The 23,035-nt window shown below is 39.6% G+C and overlaps 1 protein-coding gene across 1 annotated transcript in view; it reads left to right on the forward strand.

Moving 5' to 3' along the window:
- The window catches only part of Sugt1 (SGT1 homolog, MIS12 kinetochore complex assembly cochaperone), a 37,326-nt gene extending 19,947 nt beyond the window's left edge, over positions 1–17,379 (forward strand). Inside the window, exons 11-13 of the mRNA XM_013353391.2 lie at positions 5,912–6,017; positions 12,745–12,926; positions 17,254–17,379. Of these exons, the coding sequence (XP_013208845.1) occupies positions 5,912–6,017; positions 12,745–12,926; positions 17,254–17,355 (390 nt within the window). The 3' untranslated portion in view covers positions 17,356–17,379. The remainder of the gene's footprint in view (positions 1–5,911; positions 6,018–12,744; positions 12,927–17,253) is intronic.
- Positions 17,380–23,035: the final 5,656 nt, after the last annotated feature.

Genomic DNA, 23,035 nt, shown 5'->3' on the forward strand with positions numbered 1-23,035 from the left:
TTTGTGTTGGGGTGCATGCACTTGAGTGTATGTGTGTGTATTTGTGTTGGGGTGCATGCACTTGAGTGTATGTGTGTGTATTTGTGTTGGGGTGCGTGCACTTGAGTTTATGTGTGTGTATTTGTGTTGGGGAGCATGCACTTGAGTGTATGTGTGTGTATTTGTGTTGGGGTGCATGCACTTGAGTGCAGGTGCCTAAAGAGACCAGAGGCATTGGATCCCCTTGGAACTGGAGTTATTGTGAGCTGCCTAGTGTGGGTGCTGAGACGTTCTGCAAGAACGAATTATACTTATTGCCACTGAACCATCTCTCCGTTCTAACCAGCCTCTTAAGATTTGATACTAATATGTTTGTCAGTGTGCTCTGTTTTGATGTATACACATTCAGTCTCATACAGTTTATAACAGAGTACTGTAAGGATGAATCTGCAGTTTTTAATTTTTTTGTTTTTTTAAAAAATTTATTTATTATTTATAGAGTGTTTTGTCTGCAGGCCAGAAGAGGGAACCAGATCAAATTACAGATGGTTGTGAGCCACCATATGGTTGCTGGGAATTAAACTCAGGACCTCTGGAAGAATAGCCAGTGCTCTTAACCTCTGAGCCATCTTTCCAGCTCCTTAAATTTTATTAAGCTGAATATAGGTTATCTTATTAAGAGGAAATGATGAATATATTTGAATTATAATTTGATTATATAGTTTAAATACCTGTTTATTTTAAAAAATAAGATTACACAATGGAATTAGTTTTTAGAGTATTAAATATTTCAAAGAGGAGGGTAGTAGTGTAACTTAGTAGAGAATATAAAATTCTTTTTATTTTTATAAAAAAATAAAAATTGCAGGGTATGGTAGTGCATACATGTAATTGCAGGGTATGGTAGTACATCCATGTAATCCCAGCATCCAGGAGGTTAGGGTGAGAGGATTGATGTGAGTTTAAGGCAAGCCTGGGCTACAGAGTGATTTTCAGATCTGCATGGGTTAGGTAGAGTGAGAAAAAGAAAAGAAAAATACAATAAAATGTGTGACTTGTGATCCAAAAGGAAGGGAAATATTTGTCCTTTAAGAAATGTTTGGTGCTGGGTGGTGGTGATGCACGCATTTATTTAATCCCAGCATTCGGAGGCAGAAGCAGGTCTCTCACCCTTGCCTGCTCTACAAGAGCTAGTTCCAGGACAGGCTCTAAAGCTACAGAGAACCCAGTCTCAAAAAACCAAAAGAAAAAAAAGAAATAAGAAACATCTTGCTTCCAACCTGGTCTACAGAGCTAGTTCCAGGACAGGCTCCAAAACCACAGAGAAACCCTGTCTCGAAAAACCAAAAAAAAAAAAAATCTTGCTTATCAGGAGCAAAGTTGATCAATGACGAGGCCGCTACATGACAGAGTGCTCTGGGACAGCACAGTAAGAGGAGGTCGGCAGTATTTCAGCTGCTGGTCCCACCCACATGGAGTTAAATTTGTTCATTAATAGAACTTTGAGTTGTCAGTCGCAAAACTGGGGATATTATGAGAGGCAAGTGAAGATATGGTGAGTTTGCATTGTGTATTTGCTAATCATATTTAGTTTTTAAGTCCAAGACTGAATTCAAAGTGTTGTTCTCCTGACGTGGACTTTAGTAGGCTGAAATTCAGTATTGTCCTTTGTTGTGTGCCCCCCCCCCTTGCTAGGCATTGAATATAGGGCCTTGTCTAAGCTCACAAACACTATACTTAGGTATATTTCCAGCCCATGAGATTCTTACTGCATGTCTACTTGAAGTAATTTGAGTTAGAATGAAGAGATGAGTGACGTAAGAACTTCTATTTCGCATATTTGACATATAAATGCAGCTTGTGTTTCAGCTAAATTAATTTAGTATAAGTATGCTCCCTCTATTTGCTGAATTTGGTAGTTGTCCCCTTATATGCATTATGCTCAGTGACACTTGTGTAATGGAAGAATCTGAATTGGAGTCAGATTTAACCTTGTGGAGTTGATTCAGTAAATGTTTTACACAGAGAAAGAAAACAAGCTCATGGACTTTAAACACTTTCCCCCAAATTTACACTAAATAATTGTTTGCTGACACGGTGGTGTCGCATGCCTATATCTTTACAGAAATAAATCAAAATCTTTGATCATTTCCCCTTTCAAACAGCAGAGGGAGGCAGTGTGCTAGGAACATGGTTCAGTGAGTAAAGAGCTTGCCTCACAAATGTGAGGCCCAGATTTCTAGAACCTACATAAAAGCAGGTGGGTGTGGTGGCTGCTTGTGATTCTCAGCATCCAGAAGATGGAGGTAGGGAATCCCCAGAGCAAAATGTCATAGTAGCTAAAATGCTGTGCTCTGAGTTCATGGGAGACCCCCACCTCCAAATAAAAGGTGGAGAGTGATGGAAAAGACACTTGTTGTCATCTTTGCGCTTGCGTGCGTGCACACACACACAGAGCATGCAAATATAAAATGTGGATAGTAATCTTAGGTGGTTCTCTTAAGTAAGCACTAAGCACATATAGTACTAAATAAATGCTATTGCTCTCACAATCCAGATTTTATTGTAGCTATGAAACAGTACATGCAGACTATAGGAGAGGAGGAAAAGTATACAAAAACTGTTCCTACCATTGATGACATGTGAGCATATTTCCAAGATCTTTCAAACAGAACATGTACCATAATCAACCGATGACATTTTAGCATGCATTCTTCTGAATAACCAGCTTTTGCTCAGGATGCATGATGTACACTGGAATGTTGTTGCTCTTAGGTGGAGCCTTCAAGAAGAGTAGTACAAAACAGAGATTTGGGTGGCAAGTCATAGCACAATGTGGGGGAAGAACCAAAGCTTTGTCTTGTACATGACACATTGTGCTGACTGTCTTGATACTTGGTAAATGTTAGAATTAAGCAGATGGAAGAGGTGGGGAGAACCAGTCCTGTAAATTCCCCTCTGACCTGGTCATAACATGGTTATGCACACCCCACCACACACAAAATAAGCAAAACTAAAATGTAAAGAGGTGATTATTAAGTGATTCAGTTTAAGAGTAAAGGCAGATTATTGAGTCTTCTCACAGGGGGCCTGAGCTACTGCTCTAACACTAAGGGGTTTGATACGCCTACTGACTGCAAAGACCAGAGTAAGAGAGTGCCGTGAAGGCGTCATTCTGAAGACAAAGAATTGCTAAATACAACCATAAAGCGATGGTTTGCAGAAGGATGCCAAGAAACTGCCATAGTTCTTTAGGCCCTGAGAGAGATCCTTCTACCACCAGCCTGCAGTGGTTGGTGAGAGGAACCTTACTGCTTCGTAAGGCAGGGTTTGAATGCCATGATTGCTTAGGAGTGGTGCTGGAGGAGTTGCCTTTCACTGGGAAGACTTAAGTTCTCATACAGAGAGTTCTCAGGGGTGGATGGTGGCATTTATGCAATTTAATGCTGGGAACGGATGACCCAGCACAGTATGTGTTCTTACAGATGACATGTAGATGCTGCTTTGAGATACTATCTTGAAAGGCCGGGTGGTGGTGGTGCAGGCCTTTAATCCCAATACTTGGGAGGCAGAGGCAGATGGGTCTCTGAGTTCGAGGCCAGTCTGGTCTTCAGAGTTCTAGGACAGGCTTCAAAGTTACAGAGAAACCATGTCTAAAAATAATAATCATAATCATAATCATAATTATATTTAAGTTAACTACTGAAGTTTTAAGATAATTGTGTGTGGTAGGATGAGATGCATGTACATGTATGTGTGCGTGTGTGTGAAGGCCAGATCAGCATCTGGTGCCTTCCTCAACTCAGCTTTTTCAGACACGGTCTCTCACTAAACCTGGAGCTCATTGATTGGCTAGATTAGTTGGCCAGCAAACGTCCAGGAACCCTGCTTCTGTCTCCATCTCCTTAGCTCTGGGATTACAAGGTCATGCTTCCGTGGTCAGCTTTGTACACAGTGCTTGTTGTGGGGCAAGCATCTTAACCCCCAAGCCATCTTTACAACCTTTCTTTCTCTTTCTCTTTCTCTTTCCTTTCTTTCTTTCTTGCTTTTTTTTTGGGGGGGGGGCGGGGGAGACAGGATTTTTCTGTAACAGCTCTGACTGTCCTGGAACTTGCTTTGTAGACCAGGCTAGCCTCAAACTCACAGTGATCTTCTTGCTCCTGTCTGTTAAATGCTAGAATTAAAGGCATGTGCAACCACTGCCTGGCATCACAAACTTTAAGGAAATTTCACTTAAATAAAAACAAGTTGGGTCATTAATGGGTAACAATGAAAACATTTCTAAAACTAGATAAGTAATTCTAGAAGTATCTACTGGAATTCTTAAGACTTATGCTTCGTTTTAAAAATCATCTACAAATTGAAAATGAAGTAAACATAAAGGAAGTTCTCCCCAACTTGCCTTAAGTAACCATTGCCTGCATGCTGCTGGCCTAGTGGTGGAGTAAGTGTAACTTCAAGTTCAGGTCAGCTTGTTTGGGGATGTTGCTAAGAGATTTGGCTTTGTAAAGGCCTCTTTGTTCATACCCCACAAATGCTCAGGTTACATAGCTTTCCATAAATGTTAGTGCTAGTTTGTGCTGCTCTTCAGGTGAAACAGGAACGTGGTACATGGATCTGATGGGAGTCATTAGCTCACCAAGCTAGACTTGGATGCAATATTTGGTCACACAGTGCCTTGTTGAGGTCAGTAGATGCCTGTTTATGTCTTCTCAGTGCAGCATTTAGTGTCAGGAGACGGGGATGTAAGGAGGAAGGCCAACCTTGATTAGAGAAAAGAGCAACCAATATTCTTAGCCTCTGTGCCTGTGTGTTAGAGAAAACAGCAACCAATATTCTTAGTCTCTGTGCCTGTGTGTGGTACCCAGCACCCCTACCAGGCTGCTCGCAACTTCTTGTAACTTCAGCTCTACGGAAGTAGGCTCTCTTTTTCTGCCCTGCAGGCACTGCACACACATGGTCGTGCATGCACACACAAAGCTAAGAAATAAAAGTAAAGTTTTTTTAAATGTATGCACCCTAAAGCTATTTTATATTATATCAAATGATCCTCAAGCTATGTGTCTAAAATTATTATCTGAAACATAAATGAATCTGTTTTAGCTTTTGCCCTAATCCCAAGACATTATTTAAAAGCAAAAGCTATTTTTAAAATAAAGTCTAAAATCTGAACTTTTTCTTGTCCCAACCATAGGAGATTATACAATTGTTGCACAATTGTATAATTGTTGTATAATAATACAATTGGTTGTCCTATTTTATACAATGGCATAAGTTCCTCTGAAGCAAATGAAACAGATGTGTGTGAATGTAGGGTTGAGAACCGTGTTATCTCAGAGGTCGTTGCTGACATTTGCTCTGTGAGAATCTACTGCAGGGGTTGTTAGAATTCCCGAGTTTCTTCTCCTTAGGTGTCTGTCTTTTCCATTTTCCAACCTTAGAGCAAAGATCAGTGTCTCTTGCTGTCGTCAAATGTGCCTTGAATGGCAGAATCATTCCTCTTTACTTCTTTTGTAGAAGAATAATAAAACATTTAGACTTCAAGACTCTTCCAAAAAAACCTGTTTAGAGAGAGCGAGCACATTGTATACACATGCATCTGGAGGTCGAGGACAACCTTGGAAATCATTCTCTCCTCACGTATGCGGGTTCCATGGACTATCAGGCTTAGCAGCAAGCACCATTACCCACTGGGCCCTCTCATTGGCCCGAATTTCAAGACTTAATTGTAGCTCATATGATATGTGTGTTGTGTTTTGAAGGGTAAAATGTTAAGAGTAGAAACAAAATAAATGTTTCATAATTCTTCTGATTTAACTTTGTATAATTTAGGTAAACTGTCAAAGACACTATTAATTCTTATGAAAGTTTTATGACTTAAGAAAATTGCATTTTACTCTTTTATGTATGTTACATTGAGTAATGGATTTATTTGTGTTTCCTTCAGATTGAAATTAAAATGAGAAAGCCAGAGGCTGTGAGATGGGAGAAGCTAGAAGGGCATGGAGATGAGCCTACACTAAAGCAGTTCACAGCAGGTTTGTGTTTTGGCCTTGCTGAGGCTTAAGTGCATTGTGTAGTTGAAATTAAATAATGATGAGCAAATGAGCATTCTCCCTATTATTTATGAAAAAAGTTACTCTGATTTCTGAAGCTTGAACACAGACAAATGGTGTCAAAGCCCCAGAAGAGTTGGAGTCGTTCACTGTTAGTCTGTGATTCTGTGAGCAGCATATCCTACGGTAAGGTCGTCTGCATCACTGAGTATCTCTTCCCTTCCCTCTTCCAGCTTTATTCCTTTCTGTTTCTCCAGCTGATTCCTCACCTCTGATTTCCTAGACTTTCAGAACTTCACAGAGCAGGGCATTTGGACTATTTCTGTTGCAAATACAGAGATGGACACAAACCAGTAAAGGAATGCCTGGAAGAGAAGACAGCTTTTGTTGATTTTTTTTTTATTGCCCTTATGTGTAGAAATCTGTTCTAAGCATATATAACCAGCAGATAAGCATCTTTAACTAGTGGAAAAATTAATCTGGGGGACCCTCTTAGAACTGAAGCCTAAGATTGTATCTTAGTCTAATTGCCTTATCACTGAATAGGGAGATATTTCTTTTTGTTTATTTTGTTTCTTTTTATTTAATACCCTGACCTGATGGCTGAAATAAGCCAACAATGCATCTCAGCTATTTTCATATTTTTACCCCTTTTATAGTAGAAAACATTAGCTTGTAACAGCTTTTAGGAGGTCAGTTATCAACAGATCCCATGTGCATGCATGCACACGTGTATGTGAATTAATTTCATGGTGTATAGAAGTTGTAAGAATAAAAGTGTTTCTTCAACCTCAGTTATAGACTTAACTAATTGGTAGCAAAGATAGTAAAACCAGGAGAGACAGTGGCATATGATAGTAAAACCAGGAGAGACAGTGGCATATGATTTCTTGTTGCTTCTTCAAAGGCCGTCTGGTCTCTTGGGACTGACTCCCAGATGTCTAGAGCCGAGGTTTATATAGTGAACAACTGTGTAATAAATACAGCACTCACATAATAGCCACCAGTGTTATTTCTTCCATTTTATAGGCTCAGTTCACCTAGGATTTGTGGAGGACTAAGATGCAGGGCTTCAGAGCATGGGTGTGGTAACTGTTGCTGCTTCCCGTGGGACACACTCACCAACAGTGGAGGTGATCTCTGCTGTCACAGTTGTCTAATAAAGTAGTGAACAAGAAACTCCGATTATGCTCAGGAGTTCACCCACCATCTCTAATTATTCAAGTTGTTCTGAGATTAAATATCATGTATGCGTGTGTGTGTAGGATTTTTCTAAACGGAGTCCCTTAGAAATTCACGGTGCTTTCCCTCCTGTCCTGTTGTGTTTTGTGAGGAATTAATATGCTTGTCAGATCCTGTGTACTGCAAGCTGGAAACTGTAGATAACGGCAAGTCACTTAACCTAACTGGGCCAGCGTTCTTATCTGTAGAGTAGAGATTAAAACTTCATTCCCATTCTTCCTGGGAGTCAGCATTAGAATTAATTAAATCCATGTTCCCGGCTCCTTAACCGTGTAATACGGTTTTTTGTTTTCTGTGGCTACCAGTGAAAATATACAGAGACAGCATTTCCAGTAGAGGGAAGCAACATTTAGACTGTTTAAATATATGTTTTAAACATATATATGATGTTTAAAGTAACACACTCACACATACACCCTGAGTAAAACTAAACCAGGTCTTCCTGGGTTTGTTTTGGTGAAGGATGGGTAAATAAACTGTTTATTTACTGGCGAAGGCACAGGAAACAGATATGAGTGTTTGTTTCGTAGTTTCTCAGCTGTTTTTAGGAAAGGGCTATGGAAGAAACATTTAGATTAGTGTCACTGCAGTGTGACACGGAAACTTGGAATAAGCCTCTTTTTTTTTTTTTTTACTTTAAATTTTACTCATTTTATATACCACCCATAGTTCCTGCTGCCTCCCTCTTCCCCCTCCATCCCTTCCTCCCGCTCCTCCCCTCCTCTGCCTCCATCCCCTCCTCTTGTTGCACCCCTCCTTTCCACACCATCCAGTCCTCAGAGAGGGTAAAGCCTCCCATGGGGAGTCAACAAAGCCTGGCACACCAAGTTGAGACAGGACCAAGTCCACTCTCCCCCATCAAAGCTGAGCAAGGCATCCCACCATAGGGAATGGGCTCCAAAAAGTCAGTTCATGCACCAGGGATAAATCCTGGTCCCACAGACAGAGCAGGCTACAACACTGTTGCTCACATTTGTCATTCAGAGGGCCTGACTCTGTCCCATGCAGGTTTCCCAGCTGTCCAGAGTCCATGAGCTCCCACTAGCTCTCTTTAGCTGTCTCTGAGGGCTTCCCCATCATGATCTTGGCACTGCCCCCCCATCCCTGCCTTACTCAGCTAATCCTTCCTGTCTCTCTTCAACTGGACTCTAGGAGTTTGGCCCAGTGCTTGACTGTGGATCTCTGCATCTGCTTCCATCAGTTACTGGATGAAGGTTCTATGGTGACAATTAGGGTAGTCACCAATCTGATTACAGGAGAAAGTCAGTTCAAGAACCCTCTCCACTATTGCCAGGAGTCTTAGCTGTGGTTATCCTTATAAATTCCTGGGAGTTTTTATGGTACCAGTTTTCTCCCTGATCCCACAGTGGCCCCTCTATCAAGGTATCTCTTTCATAACTTTCCCTGTCTCTCCTTCCCTCAACTCGGGCCATCCCGATCCCTCATGTTCCCTCATCTTCTCCTCTCAGCCCCGACCTCCTCACCCCGTGCTCCCAAATTTACCCAGGTGATCTCATCTATTTCCCCTTCCTAGGGTGATCCTTGTGTCCCTCTTAGGGTCCTCTTTGTTACTTAGTTTCTCTGGGCCTGTGGATTGCTTTTGGTAAGATTGCCATTTTTACTATGTGAATTCTACCTACCCAAGAGCATGGGAGATCTTTCCATTTTCTGTTATCTTCTTCAGTTTCTTTCTTCAAAGACTTAAAGTTCTTGTCATCCAGGCCTTTCACTTGTTTGTTTAGAGTAAGCCCAAGATATTTTATTCTATTTCTGGTTATTGTAAAGGGTGACGTTTCTCATGAACATTGATGCAAATACTCAATAAAATACTGACAAGCTGAATCCAAGAACACATCAAAGAATCACCCACCATGATCAAGTAGGCTTCATCACAGAAATGTAGGACTGGTTCAACATAGGAAAATCTGTCAATGTAAATCACTATATAAACATACTGAAAGAAAAAAACCACATGATCATCTCATTAGATACTGGAAAAGCTTTTGACAAAATCTAACACCCCTTCATGATAAAGGTCTTAGAGAGATCAGGGGTACAAGGAACATTATGTAAACATAATAAAGGCAATATAAAAACAAGCCTACAGCCAACGTCAGACTAAATGGAGAGAAACTCAAAGCGATTCCATTAAAATTAGGAGCAAACAAGGCTGTTCACTCTCCATATTTATTCAGTATTGCACTTAAAGTTCTAGCTAGAGCAATAAGATAACTAAAGGAGATCAAGGAAATACAAATTGGAAAGGAAGAAGTTGTTATTTGTAGATGATAGGATAATGTAGATGATAAGATAGTGATACATAAGTGAGCCCAGAAAGTTTAGGAAACTCTTAGACATGAAAAACCTTCAACAGTATGGCAGGATATAAGATTAACTCAAAAAAATCAGTAGCCTTCCTATATACAAATGATAAACGGGCTGGGAAAGAAATCAGAAACATCACCCTCTCTTGTTTTTAAGAACTGTAAGCTGTATTGGCCCCTATAGTTGCTGTATATTGACTACTTGAAGTAGGATTAGGCTACATTGAGGTGTAAAATGCATATGCAGTTTTTAAGATTTTAATATTAAAAAATAATGTATTTTCCAGTTGACTTCATGTTGAGATACTATTCTTTCTTGCTATGTTAGGTTAATATATATATTTAAAATAGATATATATTTAAACTATACACACACACACACACACACACATATATATATATGTTCTTTTCACTTTTATTGTTCATTATCCTTCAGAAAACTAAGCAATTTATTTCTGATAATACAAATTCTACCCCCTTGCCACCTTCTTCCTTTTTACATCCATTAAGATAAAAAAATCTTGAGTGTGTGAATGGGAAAGAGTTCTTTGTAAATTCTATGTCGATTTAATTTATTTTGCATTTTGACTGCAGTCCCCTTCCCTCCTCTGCTCATAGTTTCTCCCTCCCACCTCTCTCTGCCCCCCCCCATCCATTTCCCCTCCATTTTTGCTTAGGCAAGGCAGATCTCCCTTGAGTATCAACAAACCATGGCACGATAAGTTGCAGTATGACTAAGCACTTCCCCATGTATTGAGACTGGGAAAGGTGATCCATTATGAGGAGTAGAGCCCTGAAAGCCAGTAAAAGAGTCAGAGAGAGCACCTTCCCACTGTTAGGAGTCTCACAAGAGGACCAGGCTACACAACTGCAACGTATGTGCAGAGTGCCTAGGTCAGGCCCAAGAAGGCTCCTTGGTTGTCAGTTCAGTCTCTATGAGCCCCTGTGAGCTCAGGGGCTAGTGAGATGGCTCAGCAGGAGGAGGAGCTTGTTGCCAAGCCTAATGACATGAGTTTAATTTTAAGGACCACCATATTCATTTAAATAAATAAATCTGATTTTTAAAAAATATTTATTTGTATGAGGTTTTGTTCCGTGTTTGTATATGTACCATGTGTGTCTGGTACATGAGGAAGTCAGAAGAGAGTACTGTATCTTTTGGAACTGGAGTTAGGACCATTGTAGGCAGCCATGTGTGTGCTGGAAACTAAACCCAGGTCTTTTGCAATAGCAATAAGTGCTGTTAATAAGTCCCCAATAAATATAAATTTTACAATAAAATTAAAATTATCTCAGTTCCTTTTGATAATGTAGTGCTAAAGCTGTTGATTCATGTATGTGGATTACACTTCTGGCTGTTACTATAGTTTAATTAGATGGGAAACATAGCTGTTCTTAGACCTGCTGGGTAATTTTATTTGTTTGTCTGTTCTCCATTTATTTGTGTGCCAAGATCTTAATTTCCTTGGTCTTACAGCATCCCTTGAGTTGCTGTGCCAGTAGTTTTTGTATGCAAGTAGTCTGTATCCACAGAGATACACAGATTCTGTTGTTTTCTATATTACATAGAAAAGTTTATGTGTTGTTATTTTCAGATTGTGTATTAAGATATGGGTAAGTGGACTATTTTCAGCATTCAGGAGCTACTTAATATTTTCTTCTTAATTTTTTCTCATTTTATGTGCTTTGATGTTTTGCCTGAATTATGTCTGTGAGGGTGCCATCTCTCCAGCCCCATGGAATTACTTAATATTTTCTACTGAAGTAATCCATTGTGTGTGTGTGTGTGTGTGTGTGTGTGTGTAAGGGTAGGAGAATGGAGCATTAGCTCACTATTTGACAGCTGGTTTTATTTTCATAGCATTTCTACATTGAAAGATAGCTAAGTATCTCATAGAAAAGCTCTACTTCCAATATTAATATTTGAGGGATGGGCTGAAAAGATGGTTCAGTGGTTTAGCACACTGGCTGTTCTCATAGAAGACTTGGGTTTGGTGCCCAGCACTCACATAGGCAGTTCTAGAGGACCCGACACCTTCTTGCTAAGGCATTTGAATACATACATAATACTTACATACATACACACACACAAAACACTCAGGTACACACATAAAATAAAAAGTTTAAAAGCTTTAGACATTTAAAAATGAGGTATGCTTTTTGGTAGTATTTGGAACTGATTTAAAAGCTTTGAACATGAGAGGCAAGCATTCTGCCATTGCCTCTAATGGAGCATGCTAAAAAGTGTGTGCATGTGAGCACACACTGGTGTTTTATAAATATTTGTACTGCCTTTTAAAAAATGTGTTTATTTTATTGGATGTGTATGAGTGTTTTGCTCACAGGTGTACCCGTGTGTGGTATGTGTGATGCTGCAGGTCGGAAGTGGGCTTTAAACTAGAGTTCACGAGTGGTTTTGAGCTGCCCTGCTTGTGCTGGGTGGAGAGCACAGATCCTGTGCGAGAACCTGAGCCATGTCTTCGGGCCCCATGCTTTTGTCAAACCTTTGCTTATTTTCTAAAAATTAGTAATAGTATAACTTTTGGGGAGGGCTGTGCATGCCAGGGCATGGGACAGCAGTGTAGGTTCATTCTCTCTCAACTTACTGAGTTATTAGGCTTGTACAGCTGCGCAGCCAGCTCCCAGCCTCTCTTTTCTAGTTAATTTTTCTTTTCTATTCTTTTCTTTTTTCTTTTTTCTCTTGAGGCAGTTCTCATAGTCTGACCTTAACCATAACAATGTAGTCCAGTCTGGTATCTAAACTGTGATCTTCTAACTTCAGCTTCTTCGGTAACTTTACTTTCCATGGAAGAAATTCCGTTTACTTAACCCAGTTCCCCTTTGATTAACGTACAGAATGTTTTCATCTGATTTTGTATATTATATCAAAAGCATATGCTTCAATGAATTACTTTGCTCAGAGGAAGCCTGAAATTTTGCAGTATGCTAACTGATTCAGTTTTTGAAATGTAGATCTAATTATTGATGTACATAACAAAGAGACCCCTACTGCAAACTTGAAATTCAGTGACCCTAACTTCTTGCTGAGATGTTCTGTACACTCACCGTGGTCACAGTATTTGCATGTTTCTTGACAAAATCAAACGTGCCGATGAATCACTTCTGTCCTTTTCACTTTGTAGATGTGAGGAACCTGTACCCGTCATCGTCTCATTATACCAGGAACTGGGATAAACTGGTGGGTGAGATCAAAGAGGAAGAGAAGAACGAGAAGCTGGAGGGCGATGCAGCTTTAAACAAGCTGTTTCAGCAGATCTACTCAGATGGTTCTGATGAAGTGAAACGCGCCATGAACAAATCATTTGTAAGAAGATGACGTTTTTTAATATTTCAAATATTTTTTTAATTGTGACAGTAAATTTTGTACACTTAAAGTAAGATTGAATAGTGAATTTTAGCCCAAACTGCATGACCTGGATAGCTAGGAGAGTTTCTGGGTAGACTTTGGCTGAAGGTTATTTCTTCAGACTTAGAGTAGTGGTTGGAGAAGTCCAAAACTTAGAGAAGAGACAAGAAACATTTATGAGTTAGGAGTAAGAAATTCTAAGAGTGCCACCATTAATAGGAACTTAGTTTTTAGTTGAATTTTTCACAACTGCTCAATGAACTCCTACTTTTTGTCTTGTAGAATCATAAATACATTATTTTCTTCTTTAAAATGAACATAGAGGGGAAAGTCCTAGAACAGTATTGGGCTGATAGAAAGTATCTATTTATTAGTCAATGACTTAATTTCTCACTTGATTATGAAAATCAGGCTTTTCTAGAGTAGCCTAAATGTCATCTGAATCTGAGATTCTATTGACAATTCACTGCTGTAAAACTGTATAAGTTGTTTATTTGTGTAGACTTAATGTTTGTGTGCTTGTTTTGTATGTATGTATGTATGTATGTATGTATGTATGTATGTATGTATGTATATGCCTGTGGAGGTCTATTAGTCTGTGTATTGCCACGTATATGTGGCATTACCTCGTTTTCTACATGTCTTGTTTCCTTGGCAGCTGGCTTCCATAGGCAGCTACATGGCGGCTTCCTGACTCCTTCTTTCTCCCTGCATTCAGTTTAGTTTTCCCACCTACCTACATTCTGCCCTGCCATAGGCCAAAGCAGCTTCTTTATTAACCAATGGTAACAAGACATATGCACAGCATACAGCAGAGGTCAGAAGAGGGTTTTGGAGCCGCTGAACTAGAATTACAGGCACTTGTCAGCTGTCTTGTGTGTGCTGGGAACTGAACTCTTCTGTAGTCCAGGCTGGGCTTAGATTTGCTGCATGGCCATCAACTCCTCAGTCTCCTTCCTCTGTCTCCCAAGTACCCATGTGCCACCCTACCCAGCCATTATATTTATTAAAGATACAATCATGAATTTTACAAGGAAAAATAGTATCTACTCAAATCTTTCCAGGCAAGAAGCTCACTCCTGCTATTGACTTCCAAACGTGTGCTAGAGAGAGTAGCAGTTATGTCATGTCAAAGATACATTACAGCTACATTCATTTCCATACAGAAAATTGACAGTTAAAATGAGTGATATATATATTCATAAAGTAAGCCATCTGTGTGACAACATTGACCTTAAATGTGGAGCTTGCTTCTATCTCTGGGGGAAGACAGAACATACTGTCCTTTATGGTTGTTCACTATAATTAATTGTATAAGACCAACATGGGCCATAATGAGGAGATACTAAATAATAGCACAGTATTTTACCTTCTATACAGAGAGAAGGGAAATTGTGGTCAGTGAATATGACCAGATTAAAAACTAGTCACTTGTTTTATAACTGAGAATTCTCTTAGGAGTAGCTTTTGTTACAGGCTTGTCACATTTAATTTACTTATTTTATTTGAAGCCTGCCATGTGCCAAGCCGCCATGATTAGGCCTACAGCATAAGCACTGCCTTCACACGGGTCCCACATGTGTAGTTCAGCTAACTTGTGATTAGCAGGAAGGGTTGTTGTACTGAATACCTATTGTACGAACTTTTTCCTCATTATTCCACAAGCAATACTATATGACAGCTGCCTGATAGTACACAGTCTCGGATATTCCAGGCACTCTAGAGGTGATTTGTAGTGTAGTGGAAAAGTATGCCTAGGTTATATAAAATTTCTGTGCCATTTTATATTAGAGATTTGTAGCATCTGCAGAGACTGTTGTATGTGGAGGAACGGTGTTACCAAGGGATCTTTGTTGCTAAAATACAGTCCTTGTCTTTGAAGGACTCTCTTCTTTAGTTCTAGTCAATAATGAGAAGTAGACTTGAGGTGAATTCTTTTTTATTTTTTTATTTTTTTTAGGTTTTCTTTTTTTTTTCTTTTTTATTTTTTTTTAATTTATTTATTTATTGAGGATTTCTGCCTCCTCCCCGCCACTGCCTCCCATTTCCCTCCCCCTCCCCCGATCAAGTCCCTCTCCCTCATCAGCTTGAAGAGCCATCAGGGTTCCCTGACCTGTGGGAAGTCCAAGGACCGCCCACCTCCATCCAGGTTTAGTAAGTTGAGCATCCAAACTGCCGAGGCCCCCCCAAAGCCAGCACGTGCAGTAGGATTGAGGTGAATTCTTAAGTGGATATGGTGGTAATAATAGCACTTGGATGCTAAGACAGGAGGGTTGTGAGTTCAAGGTCAATCTGAGCTACAGAGCAAGACTATCTCAAAAACAAACATGAAAAGAAAAGGAAGCAGTTCTTAAACTGCAAAAGTGCTGTGTGTATTAATGGTAGTTATGTAGAAGATTGATTGTATGGGAGTACAACCTGGTAATTATGAGTCTTAAGAAAGTTGGCTGGTTGAGCTGGTTGCAGTGTTGCTGCACACTTTCAATCCCAGCACTCAGGAGACAGGGGCAGGCAAATCTCTGAGCTTGAGGCCAGCCTGGTCTACAGAGAGAGTTCCAGGACAGGTAAGGCTGTTACAGAGAAACCCTGTCTAGAAAATCAAAAACAAAAAAACAAGTTAGTTGGCTGCCAAGTTAGCTGACCAGGCAGGTGCTTGCTGCCAAACATGATCACCTGAGTTCAGTTCCTGGGTTGATTGCAGGGGAGGGAGAGAGCTGACTTCCACTAGTCTTCTAGCCTCTGCATGTGTGCCATGGCATGCCCGTGCCTATAAACATATGTACATGCACATACACTAACTAAATGCAATTTAAAAATAAGAGTCCAAGGCCACCAAGAGGTGCTGACATTCATGTTTGGAAGACTGGGGAATATAATAGCAGTTCATGCAACAAACTCAAAGAAGTTTGCAGAAGGAATTAGTTCTCTTGAGGTTCCAGTTCCAAAGGGTACACAACTTCCTGTGTGTGTTAGTAGTACAGGCAATTAAAAGATTGCAGGTTTCAGGAATTCACACCATACTCTGCTGGGATCCATGACAGTGAGTCTTTATCACAACAAATGCGTGGAAGTTCTAGTTCTTTAGAAGTGTGACCCTTCGCCTTTCACAGATGAGCTTACTCTCCAGTCCACGTTTTTAATAATATTCTGTATTGCATAACACTTGGCCACGAAAAATCTGTTTGGTGATTTTCATTATTAGGTAACACCTTTGCGTGTGTTTATATCAATCAGGCATGTACTGTCCTTTTGACCTCTACCAATAGCCTGACAGGACTTCTCTATCACCAAGAGATAGAAGATGTTTGACGCTGCTGCAAGTGGAGTGTTAAATATTCTGAAATATACTAGGTTTTTATCGTAATTTTAGAATATACATATATGTATTATCTTGGGGTTGCAGTTCCAAAGGGTATACAACTTTTTGTGCTTGTTAGTAATATAGCCAATTAAAAGATTGCAGGTTTCGGAATTCACATCATATTCTGCTGTGATCCATCAGTGAGCCTTTTAATTACAACAAATGTATGGAAATTCTATTTCGTGTGTGTGTTTATTTTTATGCATATTCTAAAATTACAATAAAAACATAGTTTAGTAAACTAGTCAAACTAATAATTGTTGCCAAGTATTATATAATTGTATGAGTTGTCCTTTTATCTGGCTTGCAGCTCAGTGAGTATGAACTAGCGTTGTGTGTTGGATATTATTAATGGTTTTGACCACTAGGCAGTCAAAATTCTTTGGCTGTGTTGTAATTTTATGACATCACTATTGTATGAACAATTCATTGCTTACCAAAACATTTTTATGAAGTGTATGACTCTTCACATGCTAGAATTGCTGATGGGTTGTGTATTCATTACCTTATAGTAGACACCCACTTCACAGGATGTTGACTTGTGTGCCTTAATTAAAAAAGGAAAAATTCAGAGTACAATAGAGTGTGTTTGACTAAGAGAGAGCATTTAATGGGGATCCTTAAAATTCTGTTTAACTGGTGTAGAAAGTATATTTTGCCTGGCTTTTAATGTCTTCATCCAAAAAAAAAAAAAAGATGTCATTTTGAGGGGAAGGAATTTTATTTTCATTTGAAGGTGAGTTTTCCATGCCATGTCTCTACTAATTAGCAGAGTACGTGGCCCTTAGTATGGGGTGTATGTATGCACAGGATGTCCCGATTACTCTAGAGTTGTCTTTTGTCAGGTGTTTGGTCCATTTTAAGGAAAATACTGAATTTTGATACATAATGCAGGAGTAAACCTTTTTTTTTTTTTTGTTTCAGATGGAGTCTGGTGGTACAGTCTTGAGCACCAACTGGTCTGATGTAGGTAAAAGAAAAGTTGAAATCAACCCCCCTGATGATATGGAATGGAAACAGTACTAAATAAATCAGTTTGCTATCACAGCAGTGCGTTGTTCACGAGTGCCATTGAGTGCTTTAGCACACTTGAATTTTGAACAATATCTTTTTGAAAGATGAAACCTTTGTCTCTGTGGTTTAGAAATGATTTTCCTGCAAGTATTCTAAAGAGTGATGATCACATCTTATCACTTCTGTCCATAGGATTTCACCCATCCTGAGACTGAATGAAATGTCATTTGTTCCTAGATAGATGCTCTGTCTCTATAATAACATCTTGGGTAATTGCCTTATTTTTGATGTAGTGTTCTGTTAATAATTTATTAGACCTGGCAGCTTTTTGTGGGCAGATATTTTTCCACTGCAGTGTTGTGTTTACTTTTAGGAGCTGCTTTTGAACGAGTTATAGATATAATTTTTCTATGAAGGTTGGCTTATTATTTACCTTTCTCTTAAGTTTTTACGAGAACATAGAGAAATTATTGCAGAGAATTTCCTCATATGGTTTTTATGAGAATTATTTGTAATTGCACCCAGATTTTGTTTCTCCCTTCCAAATTCCAAAATAAAGCATATTATATATTCTGGAGTTTACTTGCACGCAGATTTAACCGTCCCGAAGGTGATGTGGAGCAGAGGCCAAGAGAGACCTCGGGACACACAGCTGCACCGCTTCTGCTTGGCCATGATGGCTTTGGCTTTAGTACTTCGGGGTTTTGCTACTTTGAGTGTAAATTAATATGCATGTGGTTAGTATTTGTGCCTGAAATCTGTAGATTCTTTGGGGATAATAAAAACTAAAAGACATCATCAATTTCAGAGTTTATAATATAGCTGAGAGAAGGCAAACATCCAGGAAAAGGTTACAAAATGGTTGAATTTTGGACAGAGAAGTTTTGAAATCAAAAAATGTATTCATTCACCATAGGTGACCTGCAGATTGGGCATCATTTTCTCAACCTTTTTTTAAAAAATTTATTTATTTATTATGTATACAATATTCTGTCTGTTTGTATGTCTCAGGCCAGAAGAGGGCACCAGATCTCATTACAGATGGTTGTGAGCCACCATGTGGTTGCTGGGAATTGAACTCAGGACCTTTGGAAGAGCAGGCAGTGCTCTTAACCGCTGAGCCATCTCTCCAGCCTCCATTTTCTCAACTTTTACAGTGTAGTGGTAGGTGTATGTTCTAGGTGTGGCAGGCATTTTTGTGGCCAGGCATTCTCTTGCCTCCTCAGAGCTGATGAGGAAGTGAATGACAGACATGTTGACAAGCATTTTATTTATCTGTAGGAGGCTTAGGAATTGGGCTTCTTCCTTTCAGCCCTCAATAGTACGTGTTAGAATTCAGACAGTTGCAGTTAGCAGGTTCTAGACCCTTTGTTAATGGCTATGAAAGCACACAGGAACAGGAACATAGGCGAGGCTGCCTGTGACTTCCTGTGCACTGGCTACTGGCATCAAGGTTCACACCCCCGTACCTGGCTTATTGTGCTGGTGTTGTCATGTGTCCTTTGCCCACATAAAGCTGCAGGCTACTGCCTTGTTCTTGAGGGCTAAGGGCAAGGTGAAAGTGACTTTGCTAGAGAGGAGTTCCAGGGTCTCCTTTGGGTTGTGCTCTGGACGTTAAGTTTTTCTCAGTGTTGATCCCGAGTGCCGGGAGACCTGCTACAGAAGCAATTTAGTAAGCCAGGACACCGTTCAAGAATCCAAAGTCCAAATCTCTGTCTTCCTAATTTCCAGGAGTTTAGCCTTTTTTGCTCCCAAAATTCTGTTTTTATTTTATGTGTATGTATTCATGAATGTGTGTATAGTGTGTTTGTTTATGAGTGTGCACACCCAGTGACACATAGGCCAGAAGAAGGGTGTAAGAGTCTCTGGAAATAGACTTACAGACACTTGTGATAGAGCCTCCATGTGGGTGATGGTAATTAAACCTGGACTCTCGGCAAAAGTGGCAAGTGCTCTTAACGCTAGAGCCACCCTGTTTTAGCCCTTTATGTCTTAATTCCTTTACTAAATAATATCTAGAGTCTTAGAAATTATAACTAGTATTTTGTGACTATAAATCAGTTTTACCATTCAACTTTAAGAGTTCTTATATTTGGTATTTTTGCATTATTTCTAAAGCTATATTATATAGAGATGCTTATCCATTAACGACATTTGCTTCACATTGTTGAGGATTTTGCTGAAGTAAATGGACTTCCTAATGTATGACTAAAAGCATTATAAAATATATCTAAGTACATTAGATTTATCTGTCAAGGAGTTTTGAGAAATGGGTCAGGCTTGCCCAAAAGTGCCCATTCCAGAGTACTGCGTATTTCCCTATTGCAGATCATGGAAGCCTATAAATTTCCACAGTTCTGAATAATTTATTGTCTACTCTCTCAGTGTACCTATTAATTGCTTTGTCTTTTTAGACTTTCCTGTTTATTTCTCAAGTTTTGCTTCTTTTAGTGTCTTAAATTAGCCGCATATATTGTTAGCTTGGACTCCAGTCCTCCTCCTCCACCTTCCAAGAGCTCTATTACCACATCTGAAGCATGCTCTCCCCTCCCCCTTTTCTCTCTCAGAGCTTAGGGAATTAAAATACTAAGGTGTTCTGAATTTTCTGATAAGCCTTGGGTTATTTAGAAACTATCTTTTGCTCTAAGTCCTTCTAAAATACATTTGTCTAAAATGATAAACTAGAAAATATATTTGTAGTGAAGCAGTGTGGAACTGAATGGGGGGCAGCACACAAAGGATTTAGAATGTGAAAAGATGTTTAAATTCATATATAATTAAAGACAGAAAAGAAATCGGCTGAAGGCATAATTTATACACCCAAAATAGTGGCAAAGATGCAGGTTCGATGCTGGAGGAGGAGCTTTGTGGTGGAGTGTATGCTGCTAGTGTAGATTTGGTCTCTCCCCTTCTTCCTCTCCCATTCAGGATCTTGCTGTGTAGAACAGGCTATCCTGGTGTTAACATAGTTGGTCCAAAACTATCCTACAACTTGAGGCAACTCTCCTGCCTGGCTTCTGAGTTCAGGGATTGCAGAGGATCTAGGACTTCAAAGCTGGCCTGGGTTACATGACATCTGGCATTGCAGCGCAGGTCCTAGAGCTGGTGGTTGCCTGATGCGTTTTCCACATGCTGAGGCAACTTTGTAATGGGACAGTGGAAAGATCCAGAGAGTGAGGCCCCTAGATTCCATGTTCACGCACGCACGTACGTACATACACACACACACACACACACACACAGACACACACGTGTCTGAGTTTTTCCAAAATTTGTTTGGAATGACAGTAAATGTTAGCACACACCAGATGGAACAGAAAATAGAATTTGTACATGTATCAGGAATTATAGTATACTTTTTACTGTGGATACCCTGATGGTATAGATGTGAATTAATTTACATAGTTGTGTATTTTCAGGAAATTCTCAATTTAGTACTCATTATTTCTGCCCTTTCTTCCTTACATTCCAAATTACAAGTAATTTCACATTATTGTAATCTTTGCTTACCAAAGCAGTTCTTTTAGAATAAAGTACAGTTATAGCAGAATAAATATGGAGATGAGATTGGATTGCACAGAATGACTGGTTGTGAACAGGGCCTTAAGGGTAAGTGTGGTGTAGGGTTTTATATTTAATGGTTTTCTTAAAACCAGATGTGCAGAACAGATTTTTATGGGCCATCTGCTAAGACTAAGGGTAGTGTGAGATCTCTCGTTCCCGCAGCCATATATTTGCATTTCTGCCTGTCAAGATGGGGAGACAAAGGAAAATGGACGGGAAGTCTAGAGCTAGAGTGGGTCTTAAATCCCGTCTGGTCCGAAGCTTTGGCGGGGACGGGGGCAACCTTTAAGCAAGTGTTCTCATAGCCTCTCTTTTTGATAGTGGTTCACCTAATCTAGTGACATCACAGTTTCTTGAAATGTCAGGCAGCCGGAATTATGGCATTGGAAAGGTGCTTTGCATAGTATTTAGGATAAATTTTACCTGGAAAGCTTGGTGGGGGGGCAGTTGTTTCAGTTTTAAATGTGGACTTTGGCTTCTATCCTGAAGGCTTGAGTTACTAGGTGGGTTGTGTAGTGAGAGCTGGTTTTGAAGCATTAGGCCTTTCTAGGCCTCCCAGGCATATCAGTTCCTATCCAGTAAAAATTAAATGGCAGGGCTGGGAGCTGAAAAGATGCTCGTGGAGTTTAGAGCACTTACTTACTGCTCTTGAAGAGGACCTGGGTTCAACTCCCAGCATCTACACAGAGGCCAACAACTACCTCTTCTGGCCTTTCCGTTCACCAGGCATGCACACAGTAAACATACATACATGCAAGGAAACAGTCGTTTACTTTAAAAAATAAGACAGCTGGGCATTTAGGCTATTGGTAGAGCACTTTCCTAGTGTGTTTGAGGACTTGGGTTCAATTCCCAATGCTACTGAAGATTTTGTTTGTTTGTAAAGAAGGAGAGTTGCTCAATGGTTAATTTGAACCTTGGGGACCTTCAAATGAAGTCAATGAGTCAGAGTCTGGCAGTGCACATGAATGGAAACCTGCCATTGCAGTCATGGTAAAGCATTGAAGACAGGGATTTGGGCAAGACACAAGTTTAAAAGTCTGTCACTACCCTGTGTTCAAATGGAGCGGAGAGCAGCAGAAGACCATGCTAGAGTCACAATGAGGCACTGTTTCTGTTACTGCCTATGTGCTGTGCATAGGCACAAAAAGACTAAGGTGTGAATGCTGGTTGAATAGGCCGAGAGAAGTGTGGTAGTGTATACTTACGGAGATCCTTTTTTTTTTAAATTGGTTGTTTTTACTACTTTATACTTAGTAATAGGGATATGTTGGTTTGTTTATTTTGTGATGGGGTCTTTAGGACAGGCTGGACTCACACTTTTAGCAAGCTTCCTGCCTTGGCTTCTCAGTGCTGTGTTTACAGACATTGCGCCATGCCTGGTTTCTGGAATCTGCTAAGAGAAATTTCATGTTTGACTAGTTGTTCCAGGTTTTTGGACTCGTGTTTATAAAAAGATAGGCAATAGTGTAGGCTAATTAAAGGTAGGCCTGTGAAAAGAAAATTGTTTGCTAGGAAATGACCCACTCTTTGGAATGCCAAAGGATAGAAAGCCAGAGTAGTCACATTTCAAAAAAGTAAAATAATTGCAAATACATCTGCATACATCAAGTCAGTTTAAAAGGTACATACAGGTATTTCTTCCAGAGTGTTTTGTTGCTTTTATAAGTTCTGTTGCTATCTACAGAAGAGGATTAAAAAGGTGTGTGTGTGTGGCAGTTTTCTGGTGTTCCAAACAAGTTGTTAGGAATCATGGGTGAAGAGAAAGTTAAGAAAGGAGCAACTTTAGCATAGTGTGGGTTTATTATTTCCAGTCCTAGTGCTAATCGTTGTCTTTCTGGTGGTAACATACCGTACCGTACAGGGACTGACTCCTGTATTTTTATATAAAAACAACTGAGATGTGAAAAGGGTTCGGTGACATAAATGTCTTGGAAAATAGTGTTAACTATTTGCTAATCTTAGATTATCATGCACAAATCTGTATTTAATGTATACATATATATATATGTATGTATACATTAAATATCTAAAAACTGAAATATATTTGAATATAAACAGTTTAAATAACCTGTGGCAATTCCTCCACTTAGTTAAAACTAACTTGTTTTATAAATTTAATTCTAGC

Source organism: Microtus ochrogaster, unplaced genomic scaffold (assembly GCF_000317375.1).
Source record: "Microtus ochrogaster isolate Prairie Vole_2 unplaced genomic scaffold, MicOch1.0 UNK6, whole genome shotgun sequence".
In the NCBI taxonomy this organism is placed as follows: domain Eukaryota; kingdom Metazoa; phylum Chordata; class Mammalia; order Rodentia; family Cricetidae; genus Microtus; species Microtus ochrogaster.